Source organism: Dendrobates tinctorius, unplaced genomic scaffold (genome assembly GCF_039654945.1).
Source record: "Dendrobates tinctorius isolate UK_male_01 unplaced genomic scaffold, ASM3965494v1 ptg000028l, whole genome shotgun sequence".
Taxonomy (NCBI): domain Eukaryota; kingdom Metazoa; phylum Chordata; class Amphibia; order Anura; family Dendrobatidae; genus Dendrobates; species Dendrobates tinctorius.
The window spans coordinates 49,655,808-49,678,491 of NW_027361696.1; the positions used below are offsets into that span (position 1 = coordinate 49,655,808).

Genomic DNA, 22,684 nt, shown 5'->3' on the forward strand with positions numbered 1-22,684 from the left:
CCCAGTCCCACGCTGACACCACGTGCACACCGCTCTTCTTCTTGCTCAGGAATGAAGAAGTGAAGAGCAGCGTGTGACGTCACGTGAGTTGGGGGCGGTGCTGGACCATGGTGCACTGGGGGGGGGAGAGAGAGGAGGAGGAGCCAGGCACTGCGGACCTTCCTTGCCATGTTGTCACTCATTGAAACATGGGGAGAAGAAGCCAGGGCAGGCTGAGGGGGGGCCGGGCCCGCGCCGCTGAGCAAACTGAAGGGGGGGGGCCCGGCCGGGACCCGAGCCGCGAGCGCAGACCGGGCTGCCAGCGAAGCGCCCAGCGTGCTCGGGCGCCGCCGGGCCTCCCTAATCATCGGGGTCCCATACAGCTGTAAGGGCTGTCATGCCCTGATGGTGGCCCTGGCCGAATGTGAGGCTCTGGATTCCTGCTGTGCCGCTGCAGGAACCCGATGCCTAACACACACAGTCTGGGCAACTAAGGAGTGGCTCCATAAGAAGAATTTCAAGGTCCTGGAGTGGTCTAGTCATTCTCCAGACCAGAACCTAATACAAAATCTTTGGAGGGAGCTTAAACTCATTATTGCCCTGTGACAGCCCCGAAACCTAGATCTGTATGGAGTAGGGGCCAAAATCCTTGATGCAGTGTGTGCAAACCTGATCAAGAACTACAGGAAACGTCTGACCTCTGTAATTGCAAACAAAAGTTTCTGTACCAAATACCAAAGGTGTTCCCATCTCCAAGATCCAATCCCAATAAGTAGTAAGTGTGTTAATATTATCAAATATTTCCAATTAGAAATGTAGTATAGTTTTTAAAATTCACTATGACTTTCCTCATGTGCAGGCATTGCAGGACCTTAGGTATCCATGGTTACAATCACTAATATAGTGACAGATATTTCCTAGTGGTCGTAACCATGGATACCAAAGGTCCTGCAATGCCTGCACATGAGGAAAGAGACATAGTGAATCACAAAAACTATACTACATCTCTAATTGGAGGTATTTGATATTATTATTATTACACCTACTACATATATTGGGATAGGATTTTGGAGATGGAAATACCACTTTAAGTTCTGTTATTCTATTCTATCAAACACATATACTAATAAAAAAAATATAAAACTTCATATCACCTTTTCCCCATATGATAAAAAAATTAAAATGAACAATGTGTATATATATTAACCTCTTTCCAACCTTAGACGTATAGTTACGTCCAAGGTCGGCTCCCCATTTACTGCGGGCTCCGCCGATGAGCCCGCAACTTTTTGAGCACATGTAAGCTGATTTTATCAGCTGTCATGTGCCCCTAACAGCCGCGGGTGGAATAGCAATCCACCAGCGGCTGTTAATGTGTTAAATGCTGCTGTCAATCTCTGACAGCGGCATTTAGCATGTTCACACCAGAAGCGCGTCACTAATCCCACCCATTGGCGCTGTGTCACATGATGGGTCGGCATGACAACCCGAGGTCTGCAGAAGACCTCTGTGGTTGTCATAGCCGGATAGCTATGAGCGCTGCCCAGCGGTCGGTGCTTATAGCAAGTGAGCATTTTAGCTACATAGAGCAGGGCTGAAGCGCTGCTCTGTGTAGCACAAGCGATCGGATGATCGCAGCTTCTAGTCTCCCATTGAAGCAAGTGAAAAGTAAAAAAAAAAAAGTTTTAAAAAATATTAAAAAAATAAAAAATATATGGGTGATCAAATGATTGTATCTATACCAACATGTTATCAACAAAACGTCAGCTCGGCACGCAAAAAATAAGCCTTCACCCAACCCGAGATCACGAAATATGTAGATGCTACAGGTCTTGGAATATGGCAACTTTTTATTTTAATGTTGGATTTTTTTTTCACCACTTAAATAAAAAAGAACCTAGACATGTTTGGTGTCTATGGACTCGTAATGACCTGGAGAATCATAATGGCAGGTCAGTTTTAGCATTTAGTGAGCCTAGTAAAAAACCCAAACAAAAAAACAATGTGGGATTTCACTTTTTTGAGCTTTTTCACCGCACTTGGAATTTTTTCTCGTTTTCCAGTACACGATATGGCAAAACTAATGGTGTCGTTCAAAAGTAACAACTCGTCCCGCAAGAAACAAGCCCTCACATGGCCATGGGGACGGAAAAATAAAAAAAAAGTTATGGGTCTGGGAAGAAGGGGAGCGAAAAACGCAAACAAAACGGAAAAACCAAAGGTGGTGAAGGGGTTACATTGCTTTAGAAAAAATAGAAAACTTCATCTCTTCATTTTCCAACATGGTAAAAGAAATTCCAGAAAAAAGTATATCGAACTAATAAAATGTTACAATATTTCTAACAAGAATGCAAAACGTCACCATCCAAAAAACAAAATGATGAAAGGTTCTCAGGACCCCAATATGGTAAAAGAAAATTTTTTCTTTTTTTTGTGATTTTTATTAAAAAAAAGTACAGATCACAAAAAGTTCTAACTTTAAGAAAAAAAAAAAAACTGAAGTGAAGAAGTGCACAATAAAGCCAATGCTAGCTGTGTGTGGTTATTTCCAGCCCTGACGCCGCTTCCTACAGTCGCTGGTCTGGTCAGCTACGAGCAGTTTCCCCTTATATGTCTCCAGCAGGCGGAGAAACGCGTTTGTCACTATACTGGACCCTTGCGGCCGCCGTAGACATCGTACGGCAGTTCCGTCTCCTTCTCTCCCCCCCCAGCTCCGTACATCAGTGTCTCTCCTCCTCCCCCCTGCACAAAGCATCCTGTGTCTACTCCCCCCAATGTCTGCTGCCCTCCTGCCGCCCAGCTGACCCCCGCACACCCCTCTCCCAGCACCCAGGTGAGTATGAGCCGGGCCTGCACTCCTCCTCCTCCCGGGCGACGCTCGCTCCGCTTAACCCTTTGGCTGCCGGGCAGGGTGCTGTGCATAGCACCCCCCCTACCTCTTTGCAATCGCAAGGGTTAAAAGTGGTGCATGTAGAGTACCCCCCCACCCTGGCTGCACTTTTCTGCACCAGTAATGTGGGGGGGAGTTCCTGGCATGGCCGCTCCTGGGAGGAGGTGACTGCAGCTTTCTCATTAATTCATTAATTGCTTGCCTCCTTAGTAACTTTTTGCAGGGTACGGTGTATACTGGGGGGACGAAACCTCACGCCGTGCAGCCGGTCGTCGCCAGTATTGCCAGATTGCGTCTTAAGCGTGTTATTCGGGTGTTTGGACTCTTTACAATTCTTAAATGGGGTTTCTGATTTTTAGATTTTGGCCCCCACCCACAAAGAGAAAAAATCTAAAAAGTCTTGGCTGTGTTCGTTTTAGCGGACATGGGGCTAGAGATGATCGTGGTCCCTTGCTGGGCTCAGTGGTGCCCCGTACACCTCCGTCATTGGGTGTGGTCCAAATATAGTGGCGGCACCCGAAAAAGGGGCAAATATGGACGGACGTAAGGCTCTGTTCACACAGAGTCCGGATTCGTGACTAATGTAAACGTCAGTGGCCGATTTTCACGTGAAGTGCGCAAGTGACCACGAGTCTCCTGACCACAAAATCCAATAGCCATGTATATGTCTTAACGCAGTGGTTCCCAAACTCCAGTCCTAGCGGGACCCCAACAGGTCATGTTTTCAGGATTTCCTTAGTATTTCACAGGTGATGGAAGTATCATCAAGGCATCAGGAATTCTCTCACATGTGTAACACTATGGAAATCCTGAAAACATGACCTGTTGGGATCCGCGAGAACTGGAGTTTGGGAACCACTGGTCTAATAGGTTATTAAAGGGGTTTTCCACTTTCAGGAAAGTGCTATAAAATCACAAATAGAGCAAACACTCTGCCTCCCCCGGTCCAGCACCAACTCGCCACCGCTTAGCTTTTGACTGCAACGGTGACTTCACATCAACAGCTTGCATCATTGCTGCAGCCAATCACTAAGCTTATCTGTTATGCCGCCTACTTTGGTGGTTTGTTGTAGATGTGTTACAACTTTCCTGAAAAGTTTGGGTCAAGAAACGGTCCACGCATAACCGTGGGATGTGTGATGTGGTCGGTAAGTTTTCCGTTGCGGACTCTCCTACCGGTAAAAATGAATCTGTGACGGAGATTGAACCTCAGTAGTGGTGTTTTGGGGAGCGCAAATGCTTTAAGGCTCGGATCATTAAACGTGGGAGGGAGGGAAGACCGTGTTAGCATGGGCACAAGATGGGGGAACTGGCCGCCTCCTGAAATTCCAAAATCTTCCTTTGCGTGAAGTGTGAACCTAGAGCCGGGTCCTGGTCCAGTAGCCAGGTCAGTATTCTGTGGCCCTGAAACCTCCTCTGTCCTGCCGGGCATCCCGAGTCATCGATGGTGGGTGCGCCAAATTTGGAAGCAGAAAAAACACGCAAAGGCTTTGTTTCTTGTGGGGTTTTTTTGTTTGTTTTTTTTTTTTTAGCATTTTGTAAGCAACTAATGTCATGTTCAGTATTTTACATCAGTATTTGTGAGGGTGTGTGCACACGCTGCGGATCCGCAGCACTTTCTGCTGCGGTGTACAGTACCATAATATCCTATGGATATTAAAAACCGCGGTGCAGACGGTGCGGGTTTGCTGCGGTTTCTAAACCGCAGAAAGAATTGACATGTCAATTCTTTCTGCGGATTCCGCTGCGGTTTGCCTTCTCCATTGTGGAGAGGTAAAACCGCAGGTCTTTTGACCTGCAGATTTTCCTGCGGATTTTACAAAATCTGCGCGGCCAAATCCGCAGAGCATTCCGCAGCGTGTGCACGTACCTTGAGCCAAAATCAGGAGTAGAACAATCAGCACTCCTGTATTTTTCGCCCACTCCTGATTTTGGTTTAGAAATGCTCAAAAAATACTGAACATTTGACCATGGCCTTATAGTCTGCCTCTTGATTCGCGGCAAATATGCCATGTCTGAATTGACCCTTAGAGCTCATACTCACATGCGATAAACTCTGACGAATCTCGCACGTCAATACCCGGCACGGCCGCCGGCACTCGGGAGCGGAGCGTTCAGCTGCATGTATTTCTGTGCTGCTGAACGCTCCGCTCCCGAGTGCCGGCGGCCGTGCCGGGTATTGACGTGCGAGACTCATCAGAGTTTCTTGCACATGAGTATGAGCCCTCATGCATATTATTCACACACTGGCTGTAAAATCAGACAGACCACCGTTATTAATTAGGGTAGTTCAGATGGGTGTGGATATTTAGTTGTCTGTTTTCTTTTTTTGGTGTTTTTGTATGTTTTTTTTTTTTTGGTGTTTGTTTTTTCTTTATGGCTGTTGAGAAATAATAATAAAAAAAAAAATATGGCATGCACAGTTTGTTTGTTTTTTTTTCCAGATGAGACACAACTAGTCAAATCTGGTGCGCAAGAAAAAAAAGCCCAGATTCATTTTTTTTTTTGGGACATTGCGACACATGACAAAGGATGCGTTCTGCTTTGTACATTTCAGTACAAACCCGACACATGGTAGAATACAGTTGTTTGGGTATGTGCACATGTTGTGGATTTGCTGTGGATCCGCAAGTGATTTACAGTACAATGTTATTCTATGAGGGAAAAAAAAACGCTGTGCGCATGCTGCAGAAACGCAGCTTTTTTTTTTCTCTGCAGCGTGTCAATTCTTTTTCCGGATTCCGCAGTGTTTTAACACCCATTTCATTATAGGAATCCGCAGGTGTAAAAACGGAGTCCAAATCCGCATAAAAACGCGCGTTTTTTATGCAGATTTTGACCTGCAGATTCTGCCAAAAGTTGCAGATTCCGCGTGAAAAATTCTGCACAGCAATCCGCAGCGTGTGAACATACCCTAAATCTTCCATATTTTTTTTTTTTCTTGTAGTCGGACGGTTTTTCATATGCTTGCCTGATTAGACGTCTTTGGTCAGTTTCATATGTCACTGATCTTTGAGGCTGCAAAGTTCGGGTCTGGGGACCCCCGACTGGTGTGGAACACGTGAAACTGACCTTGGGGTAAATGAACTGAAATGTGCGGCCTGATGCACGTGGAAATTTCCTGTATTGGTTCCTTTTGGCTGGAGCTAAACGAATAGCAATGCAGAGAGTTGGATGATAAGCGGCGCCCAATGTCAGGTGGCAGCTGCACAAGCAACTATCGGGACGCAGCTTTTGCTACCAACACGTGATAATACAAGTAATTCTACTCACAGTTTTTTGTTAAGTGAGAAACCGTATTGTGTTATCATGTATGTATTTTTCTTACACCGTGATTTTCCCTGTTAAAATCAATAGGGGGGAAAAAATCTGCGGAAACACCACGAGGCATAATCCGTTATAGCCGCATTGTGTGAGTGGAATCTGCCCGCCGCAGTAAATTACCACGGCTGGAAAAATAACGACCGCGCGAACGAGCGTAACACAGAATGCGCTGCAAAATAAAACTTCACAATTTATTTTTTATTATTAGAGAATGTAGTTTTACAACCCAATTTAGAGAGAGGGAAGAAATGGGTGTGTTTAAAAAAAAAAAAATCAGCACAAAATGTCTGCAGCTCGAAAAAATGGCAGCAGGCTCTAAAATAAGCTAAATAACGCACTAAAAAAAATAATAAAAGCTGTGGGTGAGTGGAAAATTATATTTTCCTATTCGCTCACAGAGACCATCTGGCTGCTGCAGCTTGAAGCATTAAAAAAAACTATATGAGGGGAAACAAAAATGAAGAAAGAAAATTATGAGGAAACTGGAAAAAAAAAATCTGTATGAGGAAATGAAAGAAGATAAAAACTACACAAGGGGGGAAATAATAATAATAAAAAAAATACATGAGGGAAAACTGAGGAAAAAATATCTGAGAAATGAAAAACAACTTGAGGGGAAAATTGGAAAAAAAATTACATGAGGGAATGAAAGAAGGTAAACTACAGGAGGAGAAATATAAAAAAAAAAAAAAAAAAGCAGAAAATTGAGGGAAAAAAATCTGATAAATGAAAAACTACTCAAGGGGCAGAATAAAAAAGAAAATTGAGGGAAAATTGGAAAAAAAATGCATGAGGGAACGAAAGAAGGTCAACTACACGAGGAGGAGAAATGATAAAAAAAAGGGAAAAAAAAATACAAAGGCAAAATTGTGGAAAAAAACTACACGGAGAAGAAATTAAAAAAAAAAAATGAAGGGAAAATTTGGAAAACTCCACGAGGAGGAGGCGAAATAGAAAGAAATAAACTATAGAAAGAGGAGTTGTGAAATGAACAAAAAACTACGAGGGAAAATTAGAAAAAAAAAATTGTGAAAGGTAATAAAAAAAAGGTTTTAATAAACTATAAAAAGTGAGTTTACAATTTACAATGAAAAATTAAAAAACTTGTGTGAACGGAATTTTTTAAAAAAAAAAGGACTGACGAAAAATGTAAAAAAATATATAATATAATTATTATTATTATTATAAAAAAAAAGATAGGAAGAGAAGTGAAAAATAAAGAATAAACCTGGCCGCGTTGAAAATGGTGTCATTAGTCAGAGGGATAAAATGTATGATGACCATGACGCAGTTCGTATGTCCCACAGTCACTCTGTGCAGGTTAATGGGGTCGTATTCAGACCCATTGAGTGAAAAACTGCAGCACGTAAGTTGCAAAGAAAAATCTTAACTCGTGACTTTTTGTGACTTTGGTGGCCTTTATGTGACCCTATTGACCTGCAGTGTTAGGCCTCAGCTGCCATCTTAGAAAACCGCGCATTACTTAACCGTATTTTATATCTCGCACTGAGCGTTATATTGGAAAGCGGCAGTAAAAATAAACCATTGAAAATTCCTCTAAAAAAGAAAAATGCTTTGTCCAAACATGGCCTCACACTGTCCTGAGGTAAAAATCCTCCCAGAACATGTAGAGAGTGTCCTCCACATAATGTCTGCTTTGCGAACTTCCTGCTCGCACTTTATTTGTTTTCCTAGCATTAAAACCATTGTTTTCTTATGGCCCACGTGACCCTGGTTGCCATGGCAGCCTGAGCCCGGGACGGAGCCTCTCGCAGGGAATCCATTTTGACCTCCGGGACCTTTCTTTTTTTTTTTTTTTTTTCTTCATATTTTACTTTCTGTGTTTTTTATTTTTGCAGAAAATCTCCTTAGAAGATGATAGGAGCGAGCATTTATGGCTGCCGGGGTCGGGTGGTGCATGGGTTAACGTATGGAGGACTGGCGGTGAGGCGGTTAACGGCTCTGGGGCGTTCTATGTGGTATTGTGTGGAAGCGTTATTTTTATATTGCGGCTGTAAATATTCCTCTCCGAGCCTCAGCCGGTCGCTCCACAGGACGAGCCGCCGCCACTCGCCTGGTTATTTTTGTGCTGCTAATAACATTTCTTTGCTTTTTACCGTCTGTGTTTTATTTCCACTATAAAATTTTTTTTTTTTTTATATAATTTGTTTTTTTATTTTTTTTTCATATTGCGCCATAGAAACACTGAGGCCTGCAGAGCCCGAATAATACGGAAATGTGTACAAAATGGTGGATGGCGACACTCCTAGTTCAATAAAGTTTTAGCATTTTGAGTGAAAGGAAAAAAGAACACATGTAGAAGTGTTGCTCATAGCAACCAATCAGATCACTGCTGTCCTTTTTATTTAACTGGTGTAATAATGAAAGAATGAAAGCTGATCTCTGGTTGCTATGAGCAACAGCTGCAGGCATTCAGCACATCACTGCACCGGATGTTGTGGAACTACAACGCTCAATTGTATGATGTGACTTGTAGTTCTACAACAACTGAAAAAGACTCCACCATCAGAATAGTGAGTGCAGCTCTGGAGTATAATACAGGATGTAACTCAGGATCAGTAATGTAATGTATGTACACAGTGACTGCACCAGCAGAACAGTGAGTGCAGCTCTGGAATATAATACAGGATGTAACTCAGGATCAGTAATGTAATGTATGTACACAGTGACTGCACCAGCAGAATAGTGAGTGCAGCTCTGGGGTATAATACAGGATGTAACTCAGGATCAGTAATGTAATGTATGTACACAGTGACTGCACCAGCAGAATAGGGAGTGCAGCTCTGGAGTATAACACAGGATATAACTCAGGATCAGTAATGTATGTACTTAGTGACTGCACCATCAGAATAGTGAGTGCAGCTCTGGAGTATAATACAGGATGTAACTCAGGATCAGTAATGTAATGTATGTACACAGTGACTGCACCAGCAGAATAGTGAGTGCAGCTCTGGAGTATAATACAGGATGTAACTCAGGATTAGTAATGTATGTACACAGTGACTGCACCAGCAGAATAGTGAGTGCAGTTCTGGAGTATAATACAGGATGTAACTCAGGATCAGTAATGTAATGTATGTACACAGTGACTGCACCAGCAGAATAGTGAGTGCATCTCTGGAGTATAATACAGGATGTAACTCAGGATCAGGAATCTATGTACACAGTGACTGCACCAGCAGAATAGTGAGTGCTGCTCTGGAGTATAATACAGGATGTAACTCAGGATCAGTAATGTATGTGCACAGTGAGTGCAGCTCTGGAGCATAATACAGGCTGTTACTCCTGATCAGTAAAGGTACCTTCCCATCAGTGGGGTTTGTTTGGCTTCGGAAACTTATTGTGAATTATTTACAAAGTTAATCAGCTTTATATGGAAACTATAAAACTGACAGTAATAACCCCTTTGGATCCTGTACACTTTGGCTTCTTGCACGTCAGGTGTATGTAAGATATTCTTGTAGATGTGATCTGTCATTCGCTCCGTCAGTAATCAGAATTAGGACGACGCCTAAGAAGAGAATCTCCTTTTAGGTTGCTGTAGTTAAAGGGATATTCTATAGAAGCAGCTAATTGTAAACACATGCTGCGAATCTTTGATCCCGCCATCCAAATGTGGCATTAATTCATTGTGAAGTCTGTTTGTTTCCCTTTTTAAATCTGTTCCGTATCCAAAGTGATGTGATTTACAGTGTAGTGGAGGAGGCATGGAGATTACTGGTGACGTCGACAGATACGCCGATGAGTGGAGAAACCCACCATCCTTCTTCTAGGTTGAAGTGAAGCTCCACCTCGCAGTCTTCTGACAGGGGCTGTGTTTAGATTAATGGTGGTCCAGAAGCAGAATGTGGTTTGCATCCTCTCTGTGCTGATCATGGAGATATGGTGGGGGACACTTCTGTTTAAGATGTTCTCTTAGACCGCTTCTAGATGCTTCGGCCTTGGTGTATGTTCACGTATCACGGATATGCTCTTGGGTGATCAAGAGGGTCTGTGACTTCCCTACCGTCCATAAGTGGTGGCTAGCCTCCGAAGTCAGGAGTGCAGCGCTTACAAGCTTTTTCTATAAGACTTGCAAGCTGTAGTGTGCTTGCGATGCTGCAGAGGCGGCAGCAGTTTTGGAAAGTGCACATATTGGGTCAGTGGTGCAGCCATGTTGCCGGTCCAAACAATCAGGAGCGAGCCGCCCCCAACAAGCAGTGGAGTAGTGCACTCCTGTAGCTCAATGTTGAAAACCCCAGAGTGCTCAGCTTATCTTCCCCCAAAAACAGTAGGATCTGGTCTTCAAAGTCCAGCTGCCTGACCCTTCTCATTTGTTGGGGGAGAGTCCGGAGGACCCAATAATGATGTTTTTTGTCTCATGTTAGCTGTGGCCAGCGTGCCGTAATGAAACGGCCCAGAAACCTGGTCACCTAAAATCTAGCGACCTGTCCCACCCATAAGCTCAGATGTTCACCAACTTCAGAGTTTTCTACGCGACCAGTTAAGAATTTGGTGCTGATTAGGGGTCAGAGCACCCCTTTTTTTTTTTTTTTTTTTTTAAATATATTCCAAATCTACTGCTTCTTTTGCTTTTAGAGACTCTTGAATAGTACAAAGCGAGACACACCTAGGGGAGATTTTTTTTTTTGAGTGTGGAAAAGCTAAATGACTATTGCGGAAACACCTAAAGCAACAGACAGCTTTTTCTACTCCTCCATGTACAGCTGGGCATACAGCTAACAGAAGGAAAAAAGCCTCAGCCAGGCACTCACTGAAAAGCAAAAGGATCGGGCATGTTGCATTTCTGCATGTACAGTCCTTCTTTTCCCTGCCATCGGCTGTCACATGCACATTAGATGTCGGCTGAGGTTCCACCATCGTGAATCTGATGTGTATTGTCAGCCTAATGTTGGATTCATCCCAGGGGCTCGGTAGTCGCAGGTGCTCTCCTAAGAAGATTTGTAGATGCTTGATTCTGTGACTGCATCATATAAGGGGCTGACTCGAGGATTTTTTTTTTTTTTTCTCTCCCCACCCTTCTAACATTTGCTGTTTATTTTCAGGTCTCCAGATGTCCAAACCGGATGTGTTATCCATAATGGAAAATGCAGAAGAGCCCTTTGGTCAGGAGAACAATCAGGCCAGGGCAAGTCGGGTGGAAAGTAAGCATCAAACTATTACTGTATTCCAGACTGTACATTGCTGAGAAATCCTATGCAAATGTATATTCAAATATGGAAATTACTCAGGTCAATTTGAAGAGAATGTCATCAGAAAAATAACCTATTGTTTAAGTTGGGATTTTAATTTTTTGTTTTTCATTTTGCGTATCGGTGTAATAAAACTAATTAGAAATTTTGCAATGTTCACACTGGCCACTAGGCTTTATACTTAGACTCATACTTCCTGCTATGTAGACTTTTCAGCAGTTTCATTATCATCATGGGCAAGATTACAGTGAAAGGTAAGCCCTCTACCATAGATAACACAGGAACCACCATTCACAATAGGTGATGTCACAGCTCACCTTCTCCCCTCCTGTTCAATGACTGATAACACCTGTATATAACACAAGATGTACCATTCACAATAGATGACACAGCTCACCACCTCCTGTACAGTGACTGATAAGACCTCTATATACAGTAGATAACACAGGATCCACCATTCCAAATGGGTGATTTTATGATGACACACTCCCTTTCAAGGGGTAGAGCTGTATACATTAATAGAGGGACATCATCTGTTCGGGATCCCGATCTCTTGGTCAGTGTGGAGAGCGGGTAGAAAGAGCAGGGAAATAAGGGAATTTGACTGAAGAGTCTTTTTTGTCTGGAAAGTCTCATGTCTTCATTTCTACTTTGCATTATGTTGCCTCCTAATTTATCTTTTTCATTAGTTGCAGAATGCTGGAGCGGTGGAACGACAGAAGAACCAAGATCCTTCGCTCCTCTAGTTGGAAAACAGCCTGAAGACCAGACCGCTCCACAAAACACGCAAAGTACTCTTATTGTCAGTGAGATTGAAACCGCCGACAACAGTTGGAGGGAAAAAAATATCCATCCCATGATGGCGACTGAACCTGTGTGCCAGTCAGACAGTGGCACTGTTGAATATAGTTATCCAGCAGGGCAAAGCTCACAGTCAACCTTGCCTCTTATAGAGAAGGTAAGACACAGAGAAAATGACATGGTGGACCAAGGAACTGGTGGCCCAAAGATGACAGGAACTGCTGAGGACTCCTCAGTACAGCCGGCATTACACGGAGTCACTCCCATGCCTACCAACTTCGGAAAACTTGAGAAGGATAATATTGTGATCTGCAGACCACACGGGTGGCCGAATGCTGGACCGACAGCTAGAAGAAGAGATTCTGGTTCTACAGAACAACCAAACCAGAGGTTCTGGGGACTGTTTCAGTGCTCGTTCTGTAATTTCGTCTTTCAAGATCTTTCTGAACTTTTGCAGCATCAAGAATCCCACAACCAAGAGAAATTCCAAGTAATCGGGAACGAACAGGGGCGTCCTGATCACCAACAGCAGCAGTCGTCATCTCCAGTCTTGGAGTGGAGGAGATACCGCTGTATAGTGTGTGATAAGACCTTCTGCAAGCAGTCATCGTTAGTAACACACCTGCGTATACACACTGGTGAGAAACCCTTCTCTTGTCATGTGTGTAGGAGAAAGTTTAACCAGCGTACCAGTCTGACTGTCCATCTACGGACTCATACTGGAGAAGCACCGTTTCCTTGTAACAAATGTAATAGGAGCTTTCGACAGCAGTCTAACCTTACTCACCATATGAAGAGTCATCAAAGAGTGGAGGAACTCGACGGAGTGGATTGGAGCGAAGAAAACACGGCCCCAGGTATTCCTTTCATGTATCTAATTTCCGAAGCGGATGAATCCAGTAGCGAAGTTTGGAGCAACAAAGTTCCGTTGGTTAAAGGAGACAAGGCAGAAGATCCAGAATCGTGTAAAAGGCCCTATGTCTGTGGACACTGCTTTAAACGTTTCACTCATCAGTCCAACCTCATGGTTCATCAGCGAATCCACACCGGAGACCGATCGTATCGCTGCCAAGAATGCGGCAAGCATTTCACCAGAAGGACCAGCCTGATGGTTCACTTACGGGGTCACACTGGAGAGATGCCATACTCCTGCATCCAGTGTGGAAAGAGTTTTCGTCAACAGTCAAACCTTCTCTACCACATGAAAAGCCATTCTTTGACAGCTGAACCAAAACCCAACGTGAGCACCGAAAATGAGCAGTCCACAAAGATGTCAGGGCATCTGATTGGACCTTCTGGTCAGTATCTTGAGCGAGATAATTCGCAGATGTTAAACATTGGTGGGGGACGAACTGAAGAAAATCAAGTCAGGGCATACCAATGTAACCAGTGTTCAAAATGGTTCCCGAGCTCTCATAGCCTCTTGTTACATCAAAAGCTTCATGTAGAGCAGTCCAACGCCATCATGCATTGCAGAGAAATTCAAGTCTCGTACCCCATGAACAGAGCCTTTCCACACGCGTACCCTGAGAACATGCTATCTCCTCGTCAGGAACATGATGCTTACCCTCCGCAACATTTTAAGATGGCTCCACGATCTGAAGGCAACATGTCTGGGATGCTGAATAGCCTCGAGTCCAACCTTATCCCCCAGCCAGAACACAGCATTTCCTATCAAAGAGTTGGAAGACAGCCAGGAGAGGGAAGACCTTCAAAAGGTCCTTTCCATGTGCTAGGAAGAGGAAGACCAAGAAAAATTACTTGGTTAGGTCATGGACCGACTCCAGCAGGGTCTTCCATGGCAGGAAAAGCAATACATAAGTGCTGGAAATGTCCAAGACACTTCAATAATAAGTCAAACCTAATTGTCCACTTGCGTATACACACTGGGGAAAAGCCCTTCCAGTGTTGGCTTTGTGAGAAGAGATTCAGACAGCAGTCAAATTTGATCCAACATCTGAAAAATCACGAGGACGTTCTCGGGGATGAACTCATAACTCGTCCACGGAAGCTTGCAATTAAAGAACAGCTAAACGGGAAAAGCATTCAGGCTATAGGAATGAGTCAGTCCCCGAACACTGTCCAGATCCGCTCAGGTTTTCTACCATTCGATGGGAACCAGTTGCATCACAATCAGAATGGGCAGCTGTTCCAGGGACCTCATACTATCCACCTAGGTGATATTGCCTCCAGTAGTGAGTGCATCTCAGATAATTTGGAGGTAAATGGCACCTCATCGTCTACGTCGTCCTCGCCTGAAAGCACATACAAGTGCAGCAGCTGCTTTAAAACATTTACTCATAAATCCAACCTCTTGGTCCATGAACGTATTCACTCAGGAGACAAGACCTATCGCTGCCTTGAGTGTGGCAAACAGTTCAGTCAGCGCACCAGTCTGATGGTGCACCTAAGGACTCACACGGGCGAGATGCCGTACTCTTGTTTGCAGTGTCGGAGACGTTTCCGGCAGCAGTCCAACCTACTTTATCACATAAAGACAAACACTGTGCAAGGGCAGCTAAACTGTACTGCGGAAAACTTGCCAAGTTCTCCATTACTTCCTAGACTAGACCCTACGATCGAGCCAAGCATGAGCTCCGACATGGAGGCTTCACCAGGGCAAGCCCATCCTTGGGTCCACCTAGAAACTAATGCTAAGACCGAAACCGCAGCCGCTTCACCTCCCGATGGAGCAAAAGGAGAGTTCCACTGTCCTGCCTGTGACAAAATATTTACTCACCAGTCCAACCTATTAGTTCACCAACGAATCCACTCCGGTGAGCGGACATACCATTGCCACGAGTGCAACCGTCAATTCAGTCAACGCACCAGTCTGATGATCCACTTACGCACTCACACCGGAGAGATGCCGTATGCCTGCCAATGCTGTGGCAAACGGTTTCGCCAACAGTCCAACCTGTTGTATCATTTGAAGAGTCACGTAGGGCAAGAGATTACCGTAGATGCTACACAAAGTGCAGAGTACGCAGCACCCAGAGCCAGAGGCCGTCCTCGGAAATCAGAGTCAAACGACATCAAGCAAAAACGAATAATTCCTCGAGGCAAGCGTACTTACAAGTGCACCGAATGCCCACGGCGCTATAACCTCATGTCAAATTTGGTTGCGCACCAAAAGTCGCACGACCTACAACCCCTGTACAGTTGTTTGGAGTGCGGAGACAGCTTCCTTCACCAAGGGTATCTTGCTGTTCACAGAAAACAGCACGCTAAGGTCAACCCTCCTCATCATGGCGTACAGTTCTGCTGGAGACCAAATCAGGAGCTGATGGATGGCAGAAATTCAGGGACAGAAGAAGAAAGGAATGCCGTATAGACGCCGCATGTAAAATAATCATAGATGTGATATCGGTAAAGATTTAAGGTCTCTGTAAGGCCTCAGAGTATGGAACTTGTACCTGAAATTTGAGATTGACAATAGTCTTACACTTTGCAAGGTGGGCTTTACTTTTGACATGTCATCGCAATGGCAGACTGTTTTGTACAATTACAAAGGCCTTTTAGGAGGAAAAACAAAATCCTAATTTGGTAGAAAAAGCTGATGGCTACGGTTCTCCGGAAAGACTCCGGAGTCGCACCACTGCATTACTATGAGATGAATATATTGAATATAAATGGGTCGTCCGAGATTGGGAAAACATGGCTGCTTTCTTCCGAAAATCCGCTCTGACCCCGGTCTATGGCTTGTCTGGAATTGTAGCTCAGCTCCAGTACTATGGGCTGCAGTACCACACACTACCTGTAGAACAGGGATGGTGCTTTTTTTTTTTTTTTCTTCCTTTAAACGACCATGTTTTTCTAATTCTGAAACCACTCAATAACAATAAGTCTATGAAATGACATGGGAAGCACTTATCTATATAGAGTAGATTATAAACCGCTGCACCGCTATTCGACTATTGTAACAGTCACAGCGGCATGTAGTATGTATATATATATATATTTTTTTTTTTTTTACAGTTTATGGATGATTTGGTAACATTTATCCAATATTCCTTTTTCCGACTTCTTTGGGCAGACTATATATTTAAGAAATTATCCCCTTTTTTTTTTTCTTTTTTTAAACGTGTTATTTATTTTTATATCTGTCTCGTTTTTTGCTCTTACGTTTCACAATGAAACCCTTACTATAGGCATCTTTCTGTTGTTGGTATAGTAGGGATATGTCGGCAGCTACGACTATATTCTGGCAGGTTGCCTTTTGAATTTACGTGACGTTGCGCCTCGTCGCATCACTTTTGATTTTTACTGTATGAATTTCAGAGGTAACAAGTTATATACGTACGTATTGTCTTATTTATGCGTTTATTATACAAGTTTTACTTTAGCGTTTATATAGGAGTTCGTTTGTGTTATTGCTTTCCTTTTGTGTCCGACCGCTGATTCTTAACCGCAGTCATAACCGTGACGCACCTGCTCTGCTCTGTGAAGACCTATAGGAACTTAAAATGTGTGTGAACACATTCTGGCGCTCTGCTTATTTAATAGAGAACATTTATGCAAAATTCCTGTTGCCTCCACCAGGGGGCGACTTGTATATAGTTGTGTTTGGTCCTTGACATGAATGGGGTCAACATACGGACTGGTCAACTAGAAGTAGCTGATATTTATACAAGGGATGGAGAGGGGTAGCTGTTTTAAGACTAGTCTCAGCCATAGTTGCCAGCTGTCGTGTGTTTTTTTTTTTTTTTTTTTTTTTTTTTTTTTTTTGGGCTGGAAAGTGTTTTTTCCCCTAGTGGTTTCAGTAAGAGGTGGGGCTAAGAGGGCAGGACTTAAAATGGAACTGTCACTTCAGGAGAACTTGCTGCAGAATGTTTGTATGCCTCTAGCTCCTCCCTCCATAGAATATGACGGTTTGTTTAACATTCTATTACCGCAATAAGAATCTATCTTCACTGACTACAGATTTTACCCGTGAATTGAAAGTGAACGGTCAGTCCAGAAGGATAAAGAAGATTTCTCTGATTAACATATATTGCAAAGTTACTTATTTTCACATGTACTATTGATTTATGGAATAAAAATTAAAATGACAGTGACACTTATTCCCCTTACCCCATAAATCTTGGCAGCTATCACCCAATTTGCAGATAATCAGGGAAAAAACAGAGTAAGGTGGGGCCGGTCGCTGATGTGTGTCACACACAGCGAGATCGCCGATGCGTCACAAAATCAGCAATCTCGCCAGCGATCTCGCTGTGTGTGACGGGGCCCTAAGACAGCTTGGCTGAACCAGCTGTGAAGCAGCATTTTTTTCAGTGGAAGGTTCTCGCAACCCCTTTTCTATTGATAGCAGTACTTTAAAGGGGTTGTCCACTTTGTGAGATCTTCTTAAAAAGTAGAGAAACCAAACAGGCAGTACTGACGTTTTCTATTTCCTGGTCTTTTCCCGACATGAAAAATGACCCCCTTGATAATCTGTGGCAGAGGCGGATCCTCAGTGTGGCCAGTAATTGGCTGTTTAATCATTTGCTATGTGTCAAGAGTGACAAGGAAGAAGGGCCCCCAGAAGAATGTGGACAGGAAAAATGGGATATTAGTGAGGAATCACTATATTTTAGCACATTTTGTCATTCTGACTCTTAGATTTGTTATGCCAAGTAAAGGTTCACTTATTTATTGAAAGCTGTGAGATATCCATAGACTATTGTTCTCTTGAGATAAAAGCTGGTTTGGATAGCCCCCAATTTGCAAAACGACCACTTGAAAATAAGTTGGGGACATTGTGTTTCACTTCTGAAGATCCCTAGTGATCAGCTGAAACATCCTGGCAAAAAGTTCAGTTTCCCTACAGCCCTCCAACAGGAGATATAAGGTATTGCAGCCATAAAAGCAATGGCCTTTTTCGTGTAATGCCCAGATGGCTCTTGACCCTATAAATCTTTGGTTCAAACGTGATTAAAACGGCAAAACCACTTCATTTTTCACAGCCTTATGCGAGAAGAAATCAATAGGAAGAGGAAATTTGGTGAAGGAAGGGTATAATATCTAATGATTTCCCTATATTCCTGCAAAACAAATGACCTTTAAGTGTATAACTCGGTTGCTTCTTGGAGATTTATGGCTTCGTCTGGAGTTTCACACCTTTTCTAGTGCAGGAGATATAGTGCTTTTCTTGCCCTTTTTAACATTCGAAGACTCTCAATAAATTCCCAAGGGAGCGACTTGGTTGCCATTTGGATCTTTTATATGAATCCTTCAGTATATCGTTATTGCTTCCCGAAAAATATGATAGTAAATACTGGAGCGTTTTTATGCCCCACCCCCATGGTGTAATCTTAGTCCTAGAAAGTGCAGCCTCCCAATGGGGATTTTAGTAATGTGTTACTAAACAACTGTTTTCCAAAAAAAAATCGTCTAAGTAGCTACGTCACCTTTTCGGGCATTGGGTGCGCTTGTCCTAGGAAGCTTACATTTAAATTTTTTTTCCCTGTATATCGTTTAGTTTTGTGGACTGTTACGAAGATCTGCCCGCCCTCAAAATAAGACTCAGTCGTGTTACTTTGCATCATTAATCACATAAGTGCTTCCCATTTCAGCAGTATTATTATGACTAAAATGAGTATATGTACCTTTTGTCTACAGACGATTAAGGCAGCCGTTTTTTTATTTATTTTTTTTCCCCTTTTTTTTGTTTTGTTTTTGCCCCAATCTGATCAATTCACCAGGAACCAGTCAGGTAATTCTCATCTTTGTGCCTCAATACCATCACTAGCTCCTGGTAGATTGACATTGTGGTATATGGGCTCCGGCAAATAAAATGGCTGCCTTTTGAAGTTTGTAGACGGCGGTTAAACCTCGCCTCCAAGGGGGTTAAAAGAAAAAAATCTGAATTGTTAGGATGTTACGTGAGTGAATATTATAAGGTTCATATATATATTTTTTTTACTAATACATAGTTGTACATATGACTTGTCTAACCTGCAAAAAAACAACACACAAATCTAACGTATTAAGAGGGGGGGTTATCCATTTGTGTTGCCAAAGGCGAGAAGCTCCTTTGCATCGCACCGTTTTGTCGCTTTGCGCTTATTACTGCAGTCAATGGAGTCTCATGATGATTCGTGGTCCTTGACTAAACAGAATGGGCCTTACTGTCCATAACAACCAGCAAAAAAATGGTTTGTTTTCATTGGAAGGATTTTTTTTTTTATGATTATTAAGAATAAGAAGCAATGTTATGCTAATTAGACTTCAGAATACAATACAGAAAAAAAAAATCTTCACTAGCCATTTACAATTCATATATATAGCAAATATATAAAAAGTCAAATAATATATATACTGATCCTGAGTTACATCCTGTATTATACCCCAGAGCTGCACTCACTATTCTGCTGGTGCAGTCACTGTGTACATACATTACATTACTGATCCTGAGTTACATCCTGTATTATACTCCAGAGCTGCACTCACTATTCTGCTGGTGCAGTCACTGTGTACATACATTACATTACTGATCCTGAGTTACATCCTGTATTATACTCCAGAGCTGCACTCACTATTCTGCTGGTGCAGTCACTGTGTACATTACATTACTGATCCTGAGTTATATTTTTTTATTATACCCCAGAGCTGCACTCATGCACTCAGTATTCGGCTGGTGGGAGTCCAGAGCTGCACTCACTATTATAATAAAGGATGTAACTCCAAATCAGTAATGTATGTACACAGTGACTGCACCAGCAGAATAGTGAGTGCAGCTCTGGAGTATAACACATGAGGTAACTCAGGATCAGTAATGTATGTACACAGTGACTGCACCAGCAGAATAGTGACTGCAGCTCTGGGGTATAACACAGGATGTAACTCAGGATCAGTACAGGATCAGTAATGTATGTACACAGTGACTGCACCAGCAGAATAGTGAGTGCAGCTCTGGAGTATAATTTAGTCTAATTCAGAATGTGATGAAATTACAGTTTACAAATGTCTGCCAATTCACCATGAAGATATATTCGAAATAACAATCTGTACAATAATAACAGTGGGGCTAGGGCTCCAGAATCTTATTATAGAGTAACCATCAGGTTGGGCAACCAAAGTCTTGGCTAAGTTGGTACCCACCCTTCCATGGTCAGACACAGTCCCGCTGTCTGTGCAGTGCCTTCCTTTCCTGGCGCCCATGCACACTAGGCTCCACTAATAGAACATCCATGCCAGTTTGCAGCGCCAGCAGTTCGCTGTCAGTGGTAGTTATAGTATAGACAGCTCTTGTCTTCTGCACGACTAATGAAGGCCCATATTCTGGGGACCATCTCCGACACTATATTATATTCTGAGTCACAGTTATTATTAGTACCAGAACGAACATTTGGTAATCTGTTAGGAATGAAGATGTTATGAGACGCTTATGTAGATCGAGACGAAACAGTTAATATCTTTGCTTATAAAATTTGAAACAGTGACCTCGTTATCTGTATGTGACAGTTTTTTTTCTATCCTGAGAAAACTTTATATGCATAAAGTCTTCGCTTTTTTTTTCTCTCTTCTATTTAAAAACTAATTGCAATTGAAAGATCGCAGTTTACGTATTGACCTTTAGAGGGCAACAGAAAGCATCTCCCTTTACAGGGTGTTGCAAAACTATAAGTCCACTGCTGAGAAGTGATGGTTCAAAGCTGCTTGAGCCAGGATAAACAGCTGTTAAAAACAAAGAGGTTGTGCTACATCTCATTTTCCCAGGAGATTGAAGAGTGTCTTGTATTCTGCAAGTCTACATACATCCTCTGTCTCCAGAGGGGGTCTTAAACCCCATGAATTTTTTTTTTTCTTAAACTGCTGAGAATTGTATAAAATAAAAAGTGTAATCGCCTTATAATTCCCTTCCCCCATCTCTACGCTGCAGCCAATCACTGGTGTCAACACGTCACCCGATATAGTGATTGGCTACAGCGGTCATGTTTCTACATGGCAGAAAACACTGTTTGGGGTTTTGGTTTTTTTTATAGGAACGGTTTTCCAAGAAGTGTTTGTTTCTCTTTAAAGCGAATCTGTTAAAAAAAAATCTGTGAACGTTGAATTCTAGAAGTTTATGCATCTGGGATTTTCATTGAAGGAGCCCTTTAAAATAGGTTTTCAGATTTTAGTAAACCTCCTGCAGCTGGGTCAGAGGGGTTTTCCGAAACCCCCTTTAATGTTTAGCTCAAATTGGATCCAATCTATAAGAGCAAATCATCAGGAGTTGACGCCAAAGACTGCAATGAGGCATTAAGCTAATTTTGCCTTGTGCCTCTGTTTTTTTTTTTTTTTTTTTTTTTAATAAGCTCAGACGACAAAACTAGTGGTGAATGTAGAGAAAATTAGGGAATAGATTGTTTGCATACATACGACTGCTCCTACATGTAGCATGTTACTGTAGAAGGAAAGTCACTGAGTGTCTCTCCCCACAAGGGTACGCTCTGAAAATTGTTTCTGAACCTCTGTCCTCAGGGTGAAAAGTGCAGTGTCTGTATGTATTTTGCAATAATCAAAGATTATCGTCTTGTAGAAATCCTCTTTTTCTACCCCGAATAATGAAATCTGATGTATCTGTTCTCTCCATTGTGCATATTTACCCATTTGTGATCGGTTTTATTTCTTTTACAAGAAACCTTCTTTGTCTTCCATGGAAACGTTAAATTTGGATTGTGTACAGTAAAGGGAGGGTGGGTGGGAAGGAAAAAAAAAAAAAAAAAAGTGGTCTCTTCTCATAAAAAGACGTTACCTCACTTGCTAATCGTGCGTTTCGATCTGTAAGGACCTGCTTTCCTTCCGTGATAAACCAAAAACGGTTGGATCGATGGAAGACTTTCTGTTCTGAAAGCCCAAACATGATGGAGAAATACTTGTATTGTGAAACGACAGACATTAGAGATCTCATTGTTACTTTCGATGGTGAGCCATCATTGGAGCAGAATATTGTGTACCCACGCTTAGTTTTGTGGAGAGGATGAGCTTAGATCAGATCATCTCTCACTCTGAAGGATCCCAACACGTTTCTCGGTTAGATGAAGACCATGTTTTGTGTTCACTTTTAGACCTCATGGGACAAAAGGTCCTTTTTGAGGGGAAAAAAAGAAGTCCTCAATGGAAAGAAAGTAAAAACGGGGTAGAGACTCTACAGCTGGAGGGTGATGAAGCTACCTGGAAAGCTAGATCTACACCATCTGTTACTTACCCAACCAAAGGGAAGCTTCAGAACAACTGCTAGTCCATAAGTGGTTGTGGAAATCAATGCTCAGTGGAGCGATATGGCATCTGTTTATGCGGTTGAGGACTAAGACTTGCCAACGAATGGACTATTAACTTTGTAAAAGTTCTGTCTCGCTCAACCAACCTTCCAAATGTACTCTCTGCTGTAACACTTCACCAGGCTCTTTTGTAATAAAGCCTTCTGTAGTATGCTCCTGTTAGATTAATTCTCCATGTGGTATTACTAACAATGCATTAGCAAAAGAGAATAAAAAAAATATATATA

General features: G+C 42.7%; 1 protein-coding gene across 1 annotated transcript; it reads left to right on the plus strand.

Annotated features, from left to right (window-relative positions):
* The first annotated feature begins 2,528 nt into the window (after positions 1-2,528).
* Positions 2,529-22,684, plus strand: LOC141085363 (uncharacterized). Its single transcript, XM_073570655.1, has 3 exons — positions 2,529-2,812; positions 11,260-11,358; positions 12,096-22,684. Exons 1-3 carry the CDS (start codon positions 2,590-2,592, stop codon positions 15,539-15,541), a joined length of 3,768 nt encoding a protein of 1,255 aa, XP_073426756.1. The 5' UTR covers positions 2,529-2,589; the 3' UTR covers positions 15,542-22,684.